Raw genomic sequence first — 13,782 nt, 5'->3', positions numbered from 1 at the left:
TGCTTGGGGACACTATTGCATCCTTGGACCTGACCCCAGACCTGACCAGCCAAGGAAGCACGAGGGGCTGTGTTCACGGCCACCTTTATTCCCACTGCTGGCTGTCCCAAGGCACCGCTGGGCCACAGCCAGCACCACCTCTTCCAGTGTGACCTGGCCACCACCCCACGCATCAGAGCAGCCTCAAGCCCTGCCCCCCCATGCCCCGCAGAAGCCAATTCCCCAGCTGCAAGCCCTCGTTCCCCTCCCCCGTGGCCCAGGCCTTCACGTTGCATGTGGACAGGGCTCCAGCGAGAGGCCCCTGGGCCATCCTCAACCTTCTCCTCCAGGCCGGCTGGCGAGCAGCCCTGAGCTGAGCCCTTCCCTAGGAGGCTGGGTCACATCGCACTCTCCTTCTTCAGGAAGGCTTTGCCTACGGCCCCAGGAAGTCCTCCTTCCGGTAGCCCTTCTGCAGTGGAGAGGGGACCCACAGTCAGGGCTGTGCTGCCCCGCGTCCAGTGTGCTGGCAGCAGGCCCTGGTCGTCCAGGCCTCCTGTGCAACGTGGCTTCCCTGTCCCTCCCTCCTGTCCCACCTCCATGCCCCACACTTGCAGCCCCGCCTGCCCTGGGCCACGGGAACATACCGCCCGGAAGTCTCGGTGGAGCTTGTTGTACTGCCACAGGTTGGCCAAAAGGCTAGAGGCCGCCCGGGAGGACTTCTCACTGTCAGGGCTGGGGGGTGGGGGGCAGGGGTCAGCGGGATGACAGGCATGGCCAGAAGGCAGGGGCAGCCGGGGGGCAGGGTGGGCACAGGGTTTGGGCCCTGACCTGTCCCGCTTCTTCTTGATGAAGACCAGCTTGCGGAGCCCGTCGAAGTAGAGCAGGTCCCGGGCGGCCACGGGACTGGCTACCACGAGGTTGTTGAGGACAGCTATGATGTTTATCAGCACGTCGGCTGGAGGAGACTTCTCACCCACGCTGCCGGGCAGCTTCTCGATCAGGTGACTCACCAGCTTGGTGGCTGCCAGGAGGTCGGGGAGGTGGGTCTCCACCGCCCTTCCCCCCGCCGCCCCCTTGGCACCTGCCGTCCCCTGCTCCCCCAGGGAGCTGGCGCGCCTGCCTGTCCACTGACCCCGGCCTCCCAGAAGCTGGCCCCAGGGCGGCAGTAAAGGCAGAGTCCAGGTGAGCGCCTGGTCCACAGGGGAGGCGGAACCCAGGCTGTGGGACGGCCAGACTCACACATCTCATCCTTGTTCCTGGCGTTTCGGGACAGGTTTCGGATGAGGCCTGTCAGTGAGCGCAGCTGGTGGTGGTCAGCGGTCCGAACTCGGTCCAGCAGCGGGTTCAGTATGCGCTCCTGCTCCAGAGCCAGCCGGCTCAGCACCCCCGCCCACTGCCGGCAGGAGGAGGGCGGTGAGTGAGGTGCTTGGCGCCCCGAGCTGCCCGCGGGTCAGGCCCTGCCAGCCCAGACCTCCTGGCGCCTCCCTCAAGTCTGGCACAGAACCCACGTCCTCAGGAGCCGAGGCCTGTGCCGTCTGCGGCGCTGACCACACGCTCCTGCTGCCGCTCAGCGGCCCCTGCCTTCCCTTCCTGTCCGGCCTGGCCCCACCGCCTTACCCTGCGGTCCCCTGCGGTGATGTTCTGCAGCGCCCCGGCTGCTGCCTCGGTCGTGTGCCGGTTGAGCTCACAGCGCTGCAGCAGCCGGTTGTACAGCCCCACGATCTGGGGGCTCCACAGCCACTCGAGGCCCTTGGGGTCCTTAGACACCTCGGCAAAGGTGAGCGCGTCGGCCGTGAGGGGCAGCTGGGCAGGAGGGCACAGAGGGTCAGCTGAGGTCGCCTGGGACCCCTGCTTCTGCCCGCCCGCCCCAGTCTGGGCCCACCTCTCGGAGCCGCCGGCTCTGTGGAGTGAAGCAGCCCACCGCCTCGCCTGGGGGTGCCCCCATGTCCTGGCGGCCCCGGCCCTCCAGCCGCTGAAGGGCCGAGGGCGGCATCTCGTCGTACAGGCGGTAGGACAGGTTCCTCAGCACGCACACGGCGTTCTCCACGCTCTGTGGACAGAGCGGGCCGCGGTCAGGGCGGGCTGGCACCCCCGGGGCCCCCGGGCCCAGGCCGACCCTCACCTTATCCTCACACTTGCCCACGTCCAGGGCGTGGTTGATGTAGGTGACCAGGGCGTCCACCAGCCCGTGACACTCACGCATTTTCTGGCGAGTGGCCTGGGAGGCGGAGCTGAGGTTCCTGCGGGTGGAGACAGGTGAGAGGCCGGCACAGGGACCCCAGGCAGAGCCACCCCACAGCGAGCTGAACCCGAGGCTGAGCTCCTGGGCCCCGATTCCCTCCCCGCCACGCGCTGGGCCTGCCCCCAGCAGCTCCTGCTCCTGGCCCCTGTTGGACACTGTCGCTCCCACGCTTTTGCACGCCTGCCCCCATCCACTCCTCAAACCGTCTGGGGTGGGGGCAGGTTAGAAATGTCAGATCAAGTCCCTGATTTAAAGAAACCTGAGCCTGCAGTCTGTTGACATCTGGCTGGGGGGAGGACACCTGGTGACCCACTCCACTCGTGGGTCAGCACCTCTGCCTTGCTGGATCCGTCCACTTCCCCCAGAGCCCCCGCCCCCCGCAACCCAGTGGCTCCGCCTTGTCCCTCGGACCTCAGGGCCCCACGGCCGCCCGGCGCACCTGAGGAAGCCAGTGGCATTGTAGAATATCTCGGCTTCAGAGGCGTTCTGCTGGATGAGGGGTGGCCCGCCCGCCCCCGACAGGGGGCTCAGCACCAGATCTGTGAGCTGCTCCAGCGTGTCCCGGGCCAGGCGGTCCTTCAGGTGGTCGCTGGAGGACAGGTTCCACAGGATCCCTGTGGTGGGTGGGCCACAGTCGTGGTCAGGCACCACCTCTGGGGACCTCCGAGGCCTCCAGCCCCTCTGTCTTCTTCAGGTGGTAGGGAGGAGGCTCCTGACCTGTCCCTGCGGGGTACTGCCAGCCTCACCCACCAGCCTTCCTGGGGACAGCCTGGGTGTGACCCAGAGGGTCACGGGGCTGCGGTAGGGCAGAGAGGATGACCCTTGGGGACACGAGCCCTGGGGTGGAGGCTGGCTCTAAAGAGACGTGCCAAGGCACGGCCGTGGGGGCCAAGGGAAGAGGCGGCAGGAGGTGCGGGAGGGGGTGGGGGGCGGGTAGCGGGCGGGGACCAGGCCACCTGTGACGTTCTTGCGGAGCTCGTCGTCCTGCTCCCGCAGCGCCCGCAGCAGCTCGAAGATGCCGTTCTCCTCCACCAGGGCCAGCTTGTTGTCCGCGTTGTCGTAGACGAGGTTGCGCATGGCGCCTGTGGCGTGGCGCTGCACTTCCTGGTTGGCGTGGTTGAAGAGCTTCACCAGCCTGGGCACAGCCTGCAGGCTGCGGGCCTGTGGGCACAGGCATGCGGGTGTTAACAAGCGTGCACGCGATGGATGGGTGTGTGCAGAGGTGTGCAGCTGTAGGCAGGCGTGTACAGTGACAGGCGTGTGTGTCTATATTCAGGTGTGTGCAGAGGTGTGCGGTGTCAGCGTGTGTGTTTGGACACGTGTAAGTCCAGCCCTCCCACCCTTCCTTGCTGGGGATGCTCTGGGTAGGCCCAGGTCTGCCCAGTCAGTTTGGGGGTCAGCGAGGGCGGTTAGGGACCAGAGCACTGAGTGAGGCGGGTCCGTGGGCGTGGTCGGCAGGGACGGTCACCTGCTTCTTGGCGGCTGCGTCGCTGTAACACTTGTGCTGAATGTAGGCAGCTCCCAGCACCTGCAGGTTGGGATCTGAGGCCATGAGGTACTTGACTGCTGAGGGCAGGTCGATGTCATCGAATCTGCAGAGACAAGAGCCGGGTTAGGCTGATCTGAGGATGGACTGGGGTTCTGGCAGAGGCTACCCCCGCAAACCCAGCCCAGCTCACCCGCTGCTGAGCCTCTGCAGAGTGCGGTGGCCACCGTAGCTGTCCAGCCCGCGCATGTCCGGCAGGTGGCCCGAGTCACCGAGGCTGAGGCTGCGCACAGACGGTGCGCGGGTCACGGGCTCCAGGATGCCCCCGGGCCCGCCCGCAGCCACTCCACGGCTGCGGTGGCTGCTTTGGAACCGCTGCAGGGTCCGCATGGCAGGGGCACGGATGGTCCGGCTGGGTGGTCCCTCGGTAGCCTCCGGCCAGTCCAGGCCCCCAGCCCGGCTAGAGCTGGAGCTGGCCCGGCGCTCGTAGGCAAAGGCCCTGTAGGAGGACGTGGCTGCCGGCTCCAGCTGCTCGGACACCACGCTGTATCGGTCGTCCGGGCCCCCGGCCCCCAGCCTCAGTGAGCGCAGGGACAAGGTGTCGTAATCTGCCCGGCTGCCTGCCCCACCACGCTCGTGGAAGGACACAGGCCGGGCGGGCACCGGTGCAGTGGGCGGGGCACCCCGGTACCCTGCAGCCCCAAAGGCACCACCCCCGTTGTGGACGGAGCTTAGCCTCCGACTGGAGCTCAGGTCCACGGCCGAGCGGGAAGACCAGGAGGCGGGGCTGTAGGTGGGCTTGGCGATGGGCCGGAAGGTCTGTGGGGCAGGGAGGGGAGGGGACGGCAGTGAGGGGCCATGGGGGCTCAGCGGGCCCCTCTTCCCGACCATGGAGCCCAGCCCCCCTCGGAATCTCCACCTCAGGGGTCTGGGCTAGAGGGGCGTCACTCACCGAGGTTTCCCCGCCCAGGCCCTGGGAGCGAGAGCTGAAGCCGGCCTGCAAGGTGTGGTACTGAGCCCTGGACGCACCTGTAGACGGGGCAGGGGCAGCACAGCCCGCTGGGGTGACGGCAGGCGCTGGCCTCCTGCCTCCCCTCCACCCTGAGGCTGGCAGGGCAGCCCCCCACCCCCCAGGGGGGACAGATGCGCTCACCCTGCTGACCTCCTGGCAGCCTGGGGAGTGTGCCTGGCCCCCTCGCCCAGGAAGCCGCACGGACCCCTATGGGCCTGGCCTGTGCTGTTGGCCACACGACGGTGACACTGCAGTGCTTAGGGACACGCTGTGTCCTGGGGTTGGGCCCCTGACCCACCTGGCAGGGCCATCCCCACGCCCGGCACACACAAGCCCAGGGCACAGGAGCCAGCCAGACTGCATGGTGAGTGGACAGGGCGGGTGGGCGGAGGGCGGAGGGAAGGGGGCAGCCTGGACGGCCAGAACATGGCGGGTGGGTGAACAGACTGGCACATGAGTGAGTATCTAGGCCAGGAGAATGGAGAGACGCTGAAGGAACAACTAAATGGACATGCGGATGGACAGGCAGGCGGCAAGAGCTGAGAACACCCTGAGAGGAGCGGAGCAAAGGTCACACCAGGCAGCACCACGGGAGCCCGGCTGGGGTGGCTTCACCTGCTGGGCAGGGCCTTCGGATGGGGAGGGGGTTCCTGAGTCCCACCCGCCCAAGGCCAAGGTAGAAAGACTGGGCGGAAGGGACTCAGGGCAGGGGTGAAGGGGAGGGGGCCCCCTCCCAGCCTCTGGCTCAGCTAGGTCTGGGGGGACTCCCCGAACTGGCAGACCCGCCCTGGTTAATGAGGCTTCTGGGCAGGGGCTATTAACCCTTTGATGCCAGGGAGGCTCAGCCTGGGGGGACACACCCCCGGCCTGGGGACCTTACCCCCACCCCAAAATTATAATCCTCTTCCCCCTAATTGCCAGGGTAGCTGGGGTGGTAATTAACCCCTCCCTGCTCCCTCCTCTACCCCATGACCCTTGGGCATCCAGCTGGGCCACCAGCAAGGCTGAGAGGCCCAGGCCGGGGAGGATGCAGGAACCGGCGGCCCCTACACTGATTGACCCGCATCTCCCAACCGGCACTGGAGGCCGGTACTGGGAAGGGCCCTCGAGCATCTGCCACCGGGGCTTGACCCTGACATCCCACAGGCTCTCCTTCCCGCCTGACCTTGGTGCCTGCTGCTGTGGCCTGGCAAGGAGGGGATGACATTTCCAGAAGCGCCCTGAGCTCGCTGCAACACTCATGCATATGCATGCCCGGTGGAGCTGGGTCTCTGCACGCAGGGGGCTGCCTGGCCCCGAGGGCGTTCCCCGTGGGCTCTTCTCAGCGGGAGTATCCGGGTCGCTCTGGCAGGCCCTCCACCCCCCGCCCCACAATCCCGCAGGGAGACCCTGGCCCCGACAGGCAGTGGCTTTCCCCCAGGAGCTCCAGACCCCGCCCCTCACCGTTCTGTCTGCTCATTCCCAAGGGGCCAGGGGTGGACGCTAGAGTCTGGGTGTCTGTGTCTCTGTGTGTCTGTGTCTCTCGGGGACTGACGTGTGTGTCCGTGTGTCTCTGAGACTGCGTGTGAGCCCGTGGGATGTGGGACATGTGCGTGTCCTGGCTTTGCCAACCGAGATGGGCCCAGCCAGCCGGCCGGCCATGTGCCGCTTCTCCCATGTCTGGCTGGGGCAGGGGGCTCAGGGCACAGGGGACAGGTGGGGCCCACCCTGGCTCACGCTGAGGACCCCAGGGTCCCTGCTGGGAGGTAGAGGCCACACCCATGGCGTCTCCCACGCCTGGCGGGGTGGGGCAGTGACTCAAGGCGGCCTGGGTGAGTCAGGGAGCTGAACCCGGAGTCGCCCCACGGCGGCCTCCAGCCTTGGCACCACCACGCCCCTGGGGCCACCCCCACCTGCCACCCTCCGGTGCCCACCTGGCCCGCATCCGCCTACCTCTGGCCGCCTCGGCTGCCCCGTCGGGCTCAGCGGGCCCATTGTGCCGTGGCTGCTGGCCCAGCTGCAGCAGGCGCGCGCGGACCTGCTCCTGGACGCGGGCCGCCCTCAGCCGCTCTGCCTCCGGCCCCTCGGCGCCCCGGCGGTCCAGCTGCAGATCCGAGGGCAGCGCCAGGGAGCACACGCCCGCCTCGGGCTGCAGGGCGGAGAGCAGGAAGTTACCGTCCTGCATGGCGGCGGGCACGGGGCGGTCGGCCTGGCCTGGGCCCCGTCGCCACCTCCAGCCCGAGCTGTCTCGCCGTCTCTTCCCGCGCGGCCCTGTCCCTGAAGTCCCCTCCCCTCTGGCCTCGCCCAGGGCTGGCTCAGAGGCCGACACCGCCCAGCCCTGAGCTCAGCGAGGGGCGGGGACACCTGGGCCAGGTGGGAGGGCGGGGCTGCTCAAGGTGGAATTCGGGCGGAAGAGCAGGCCCTGCGCGTCACCCTGCCTTCCGCCCATCCCGGACGGGCAGCAAGGGTCTGTGCCTTTGTCCCCTGCCTGTAAAGGCCACAGCTGCTCCTTTGGGCCTACTGTCCCGAGCGCTGGGAAAGGTCCCAGGGCGGCCACCTCGGGGAGTCAGGGCCAGGGCCCTCCCTGCCCGGGGAACCGGGTGCTCTGGGAAACTCCGAGGACCAGGCAGCCAACCTGAGGCCTGTGGGAGGCCTAGCAGGGTTTGGGCGCCAAGGGACTGAGTTGAGGATTGAAGGCTTGGGGTGGAGCTTCTGGGTGAAGAGGGCTCGACGGGGTCAGTCCTTGGTGCCCAAGAGACCCCAGAAGCAGGAGGCTAGATGGGCCCACCGCAAGCTCATGACCCTCCAGATATCCATCCCGTAGACCCTGGAAGTCACCCCTAACCCTCTCCTCTGCAGAGGCCTCCAAAGGGCTGGCTGGGCCCTCTCTGGTCCCCTCCCAGGCTTCTGCCCCCCAGGCTGTGGGGGTGGGAGGCAGTTCCCAACACGTGAGTCAGGGTTCAGCTCAGTGGGGGCAGGCGGGGCTGCCCCGGGGGGTTGACTCAGAGGGGCCCTCCTGCCCGGGCTGGGGACGCAGGGAGGAACTGGCAGTCCAGGCCAGCAGGGACCCGGAGGGCTGGAGCTGCATGGACAGGGGCGGCCCAGGAGTCAGAGCAGGAGTGAGAGCCCGGCAGAGCGGGGCTTGCCCCAAAGTCTCCCTGGAGCGTCCCCACCAGCCAGACCGCCCGCTCCAAGGCCTCCTGGGGAGGCTTGCATGGGATCCGGGACAGGCCCCTGGCGGGCTGAGTGGGGCGAGGGCTGAGCCCAGGAGGGCTGGGGGGCAGGGGCCCAGCGGCTTCGTGTTCTTCCTGGGCTCCCCTCGCAGAGTCACTGTGGGCCCACCCTCACCGGCCTTCCTTCCTGTGGGACACCCTTACCCTGGGCCCTGGGTCCCTGAAGGCAGGGGACATGGTCCCAGGTGGGAATGGTGGCTGGGGGCAGTGGCCTGGGGGTGAGGTGGGGTCGGGTCAGGAGGCAGCCCTAGGGGTGAGGTCAGTGCTGGGGAGGAGACTGGGGAGGGAGGCAGAAGTCAGTGTCAGGGGTGAGAGGGGTCGAGGAGGGTCCCTGGGAAGGTCCAGGTGATGCCTGGGGTGGAGCCGCTGGGCAGAGGGGATGCACAGGGTGGGTGACCTACCCTGCTGGCGGTCCGGAGACTGCTGGCCTCGGGGCTCACCCCAGAGACGGCTGCTGCGAGCTGAGGAGTCCTGGGCTGCATCCCGGGCCCAGCACTGCTGCTGGGGCCTTGCTGTGGGCCAGGACTGCGGGGGCACCAGGAGGGCGGGGTGGGAACGCTTGCACGCCCAGCCAGCTCATCAGACCGGTTGCTTCCCTGGGAGTCGTGTTTTGTGTGGAAAAATCCCGGGAGACAAGTTTGTGCGGCACTGAGTGCGCTTGGAGGAGGTCGCCTGGCACGGGCCTGGGGCCCGCCCTGCACTCATCCACCTGGGGCCCAGCCCACCCGGCTGCACACCTGGGGAAGCCAGCCTCCGGGGTGGACTGCAGGTGGGGGTCAGGCAGACACCCCCATGGCCCAGTCTTCCAAGCCTGCAGGGTTCCCAGGGCCAGTTCCCTAGAGCTCGCCCCTCCTCTTGGCAGGGAGGGCTGCAGGTGGTCCCAGGCTGTGCCAAGCCTCCTGGGGACCTGTGCGCCCCTCCCACCACCCACCTTGGGTCTCTGCCCTTTGGGACTCCCTGTCCAAGGAAAGCCTGGGGACCCAAGGGAGCTTCCTCTAACCACTGCAGGGCCCGAGGGACCTGCTGTGGCTTAAACCTGTCCCCCCTCAAGCTCAGAGCCCTGACCCACCCCTGGGACCAGCCTTCTGTTCCTGAGAGTCCCCCTCTCTCTGGAGCGAGTGCATGGGGGAGACAGCATAAGGACGATTGGTGCCGGCTTGATGGGTCTTCCTGGAGGAGGGCATCCCTAGCGGGCGGGGTGGGGGTGGGGGGAGATTAGAAAACCTGGGAATATGCGTTGGAGATCCCAGGACCTGAAGGCCTGGAAGGGTGAGGGATGCTCTTACTTGGGAGGTGGGTGGTGGGGGAGCCTGGACTCTGCCCTGGGGGCTGTGAGGGAAGGGTGTGAGGGCCCAAGGGGCAGGCTAGCATTTACAGTATGGACTGCCTGGGCTGAGAGGTCGGGTTGGGGCGTCTACCGGTGGAGGGGACCCCGAGGTTGGGGATGAGTAGGGGCGGGCTGGAATGAGGACCCTTTGCTGGCTTTGCTGCGCTCACTGCAAAGGGGGAAAGGGCTGCCGGGTGTGTGCAGGCAGAGCTGGAGTAGGTACAGAGGGCCCGGCACCCCACTCGGTCGAGAGCCTGGAGGAGGGCGGAAATGGGGAGAAAAGGTGACGACGCAGACAGCAAAATCGTATTAACAAGACTCGGGAGCGCGCTGGAGCGCAGAGAAGTTTAGATCGCACGGGCGGCACAGCCTGCCGGCGCAGGGCCGGGGCGGGTGACGCGCTCACCGGCGCGGGCGCAGCGCAGGGCGGAGGGCGGTGGGCGGGCGCGGGGAGACACCGGGCTTGCTGCTCGCCCTCCGGCCCGCGCGTCCCGGCGCTTCCTGTCCGGGAACTCGCGCCCAGGCTCGAGAACCTTCCAGCGTCCGACGGCTGGGTTCCCGCCAAGTCCAGCTCCGGGCCCGCCTCCGCCACGACGCCTACCGGCGCAGCGCTCGTCCCTCCGGGGCGGGCACGGCCCGCGCCCCCTGGCGGGAAGGTCGCTGCGGGGGCCGCCCCCGCCCTCGCCCAACGCCTCTTCTCAGCCTCCCATCCGCCGGGCTGGTTCTGAGCTCTTCCCAGGTGTGTGACGGAGACGGACAGAGCGGTGCACACGCAGTGATGCCGGTCAGGACGGCGGGGCAGCCGAGCTCCTCTGGGACAGAGAGGGGAGCCTTGCAGGGCCCCAAAGAGGACCCAGAAGGGAACTGGGGGCCGGAGCTCATGGGTGGGAGACGAGTGCGGGGCATCCTTTGGGTGCTCCAGCGGGGGAGGAGGGGCGTGAGCTGACTGAAGGGAGGCTGGGGAGGCGGTGGCTGGTGCCCGGGTGGCCTGGACCCGGAGGAGGCCCCCGGGGGGCAGGGAGGGTGGAAGGAGGTCTGTGAACCCCGATGCTTCTTCTGGCAGGAGGCCCGCGCTGGGTCCCACGGAGACGCCGGGCACCGCCCACAGGTGCGGGTTTCCGAGAGTGGTCGGTGCTTTGCTCACAGCTTGTTCTCTGTCCTCTCAGGAGCCCCAGCAGGCCGAGCTGGGAGCACTCCATTTTACAGCCCGGGAAACAGGCTCCGCAGGCTAAATAGGTTCCCAGGACTTACAGAGCTAGTCAGGGTGTGTGGAAAGGTCGCCCTGAGCAACAGCAGGCTGGGCTGGGCTTGGGCACCGCTGGGTGGGGTCTCAGTAGAACCCATGTAGTCCCCTAGCTAGGGCTGGGCCACCTTCTCCACGGGGTTGAGCCAGGGTTTGTTTGCCTTCTCCTGGTGTTCAGCTTCAGCCTTGTCCTGAAAGGGGTTCCTGCCCCCTGGGCCACCCGGGCAGCTCTTCGCTCTCACCATCTGGACCCGGTGCCGGGGCCCAACAGGCCGGGTGTCGCCTTTCTGCTTGAACAACATCAGGGCTGGGTTGCCCGTCAGCCTCCAACTCCCTTTCCTGCAGGTCCTGCGCCCTGGGGGTCAGTCGGAGCTGGTCCAGCCCAGGGGAGGACGCTGTGTGCCTGCCTGGCACCCGCAGGGGCCTGCACCTCCAAGGCCTATGACTTCCTGTGCACACGTATGGCCAATTTTTCGTTTTAAACTTTCGACAGTGGCCTGTGTTTCTTTCCTTCAGGAACGTTTTCTTCCTCTGTGTCACTGAGGTGTCTTTTCTCCTTGTTTCCTGTCTGTTCCGTCTGTGCTCCAGGATCCCTTGTCTCCTCACGGTCTCCTTCAGCTGTCCTTCCCCATCCCCTTTTGTGTGCGTCTCTCAAACTTGTCTTCTGTGTTCCTGACTGGGTTTTAACAATAGCTGTTCCTATTCTTTGAAACTCCTAAAGTGGCTTTCATCACTGTAACGATTTTATTTTTCTCATCTGTTGTTTTTCCCATGTACTGTCAGATAGTTTGAATTTTCTTTGTTTCTGTCACTGATTTTTTAAAGGAGACTTTATTTTTTAGAGCAAGTTTTAGGTTCACAGCAGAACTGAGAGGAAGGTAGAGAGCACCCCCATCTGCCCCTCCCCACCAGGCACAGCTCCCCAGCTGTTGCATCGGCAGGCACGTTTCTTGCAGTCGATGACCCTGCACTGAGAAGCCGTCGTCACCCGGAACTCCTGGCTCACATCAGGCTTCATCCTGGTGCTTTACATGCTGGGGGTTTAGACAAGTTGACAGTGATGTGCGCCCGTCATCACAGTCCCGTGCAGAGTACGGCCGCCGCCCTGAGCACCCTCCGCTCCGCCGGTTCATCTCTCCCTGCCCCTCCCCCAGCCTCTGGCAGCCACTGATCTTTGTGTTTTCTTTGCAGTTTTGCCTTTTCCAGAATGTCACAGGTTGGAATGTCACAGTATGTGGCCTTTTCTCGTTTGCTTCTTTCACTTAGTTATACGCGCTGAAGTTTCCTTCGTGTCTCGTTGTGGCCTGACAGCTCACTTTTTACATGACTATATTCCATTGTCCAATGTACCACAGTTTCTTCATCCGTTCAGCTATTGAAGTTCATCTTGGTTGTTTCCAGGTTTGGGCAATCATGAATGAAGCTGCTATAAGCATCCTGTGCAGGCTTTTGTGTGGACGTGTTTTCAGCCCCTTTGGGTACCCCCCAGGGGCATGACTGCGGAGCGCGTGGTGAGAGTGCAGTTTGTAAGGAGCTGCCAGCTGTCTCCACGCGGCTGCGCTGTGTGCAGCCCACCCGTGCTGGATGTGAGCTCCTGCCGCGCCGGTGTCCTCGCTGCACTTGGTTCTGGATTTTGGCCATTCCAGTAGGTGCAGTGATACTCATTGTTTTACAGTGTGCATTTCTCTAAGCGGCGGTGCCTCTTTTCATGTGCTCAGATGCCATTTGCATACCTTCTCTGCTGAGGGCTCTGTTAAGATTGTCTGCTCATGTTTCAGTTGGGTCACTCATTTTCTTGTTGGGTTTTAAGAGTTCTTTCTGTATTTTTGAATAACAGTCCTTTGTCAGATATGGCCTTTGCAAATATCTTTTTCCTAGTCTGTGACTTATCTTCTTATTCTTTTGGTGCTGTCTTTTGCAGAACAGTTTTTCATTCTAATGAAGTTCTGTGTGTCAGCTGAAAGTGAAAAGTGAAAGTCACTCAGTCGTGTCTGACTCTTTGCGGGCCCATGGACTGTAGCCTGCCAGGCTCCTCTGTCCATGGCATTCTCCAGGCCAGAATACTGGAGTAGGTTCCCTTCTCCAGGGGAATCTTCTCAACCCAGGGATCAAACCCAGGTCTCCGGCACTGCAGGCGGATTCTTTCCCGTCTGAGCCATCAGGGAAGTCCTTCTTTGTTTTATTTTTGGCTGGCCTGGGTCTTCACCGCACAGGCTTTTCTCTGGTTGCAGGGTGCGGGCTTCTTACCGCGCTGCCTTCTCTCATTGTGGAGCGCGGTCTCTAGGAAGTGCCAGCTTCAGCGGTTGCAGCTCCCAGGCTCCAGAGAGCAGACTGAACGACCGTGGCACGCGGGCTTGGTCGCTGTGTGGCACGTGGGATCTTCCCAGATCAGGGATCAAACTCCAGGTGGATTCTTTGCCACTGAGCCACCAGGGAAGTCCTCAATTGTTTCTTTTATGGGTCAGCCTTCGTGTTGTATCTACAACATCACCACACCCAAGGTCATCTAGGTTTCCTCCTGCACTGTCTTCTAGAAGTTTCATGGTTTTGTGTTTGGCATTTAGGTCTGTGAGTCACCTGGTGTTAATTTTTCTTGTCCAGTTGTCCCAGCACCGTTTGTTGAAAAGAGCACTTTGCTCCACTGTACTGCCTGTGCTTCTTTGTCAAAGATCAGTTGACTGCATTTACATGCGTGTTAGGTCGCTTCAGTCTTGTCCAGTTCCTTACGACAAGAACACTGGAGTGGGTGACCATGCCCTCCTCTGGGGGAATCTTCCTACCCAGGGATCAGACCCGCATCTCTCGTGTCTCCTGCATTGGCACGCACGTTCTTTACCACCAGTGCCACCTGGGAAGCCCTGCTGCTTCTATGTGGGTCTGTTTCCGAGTTCTCTCTTCTGTCCCACTGATCTGTCTGCTCTTTTGCCAGTCCTACACTGTCTCGATTGCTGCAGCTGTATAGGAGGGCCTGAAGTTGGAGCTCTCAGTCCTTCAAGTTTATTCTTCTCCTTGAGTATTATGTTACTTATTCTGTGTCTTTTACCTCTCCAGGAAAGAATCAGTTAGTTGATTGGTGGGATATTGTTTTTTAAATAATTGGAGGAGAAACTGTGCTTATCTGACTCAGCTAACAGAGCAGTTTGCTGGATCTTTCATTGCAGCGCCTGGACCCTAGTTATGCCGCACGGGCTCAGTAGCTGCGGTGCCTGGGCTGGCTTAGTTGCCCCACCACACGTGAGATCTTAGTTCCCTGACCAGGGACTGAACCCACATCCCCTGCA

At 64.2% G+C, this 13,782-nt stretch overlaps 1 protein-coding gene across 1 annotated transcript; it reads right to left on the bottom strand.

Annotated features, from left to right (window-relative positions):
- Positions 1-189: 189 nt before the first annotated feature.
- Positions 190-6,985, bottom strand: PKP3 (plakophilin 3). Its single transcript, XM_070359009.1, has 13 exons — positions 6,652-6,985; positions 4,660-4,736; positions 3,901-4,526; positions 3,690-3,813; positions 3,178-3,382; positions 2,661-2,835; positions 2,102-2,219; positions 1,862-2,029; positions 1,597-1,782; positions 1,219-1,372; positions 808-1,000; positions 624-711; positions 190-448 (listed from the first exon to the last, which is right to left on the bottom strand). Exons 1-13 carry the CDS (start codon positions 6,881-6,883, stop codon positions 413-415), a joined length of 2,382 nt encoding a protein of 793 aa, XP_070215110.1. The 5' UTR covers positions 6,884-6,985; the 3' UTR covers positions 190-412.
- Positions 6,986-13,782: the final 6,797 nt, after the last annotated feature.

The sequence above is a fragment of the Bos mutus genome, chromosome 22 (genome assembly GCF_027580195.1).
Source record: "Bos mutus isolate GX-2022 chromosome 22, NWIPB_WYAK_1.1, whole genome shotgun sequence".
Classification (NCBI taxonomy): domain Eukaryota; kingdom Metazoa; phylum Chordata; class Mammalia; order Artiodactyla; family Bovidae; genus Bos; species Bos mutus.
Note: the sequence above shows the minus strand (reverse complement) of the source record. Positions and strands in the feature narration are given on the sequence as shown.

What these genes read in the sequence shown, in the direction of transcription:
- PKP3 (XM_070359009.1), bottom strand. Translation starts at nt 6,883, where the DNA reads ATGCAGGACGGTAACTTCCTGCTCTCCGCCCTGCAGCCCGAGGCGGGC. An exon ending in AATGCCACTGGCTTCCTCAG is followed by an intron (nt 2,220 to 2,660) that starts GTGCGCCGGGCG and finishes CTCCACCCGCAG; the next exon opens with GAACCTCAGCTCCGCCTCCC. An exon ending in TCCACCGAGACTTCCGGGCG is followed by an intron (nt 449 to 623) that starts GTATGTTCCCGT and finishes TCTCCACTGCAG; the next exon opens with AAGGGCTACCGGAAGGAGGA.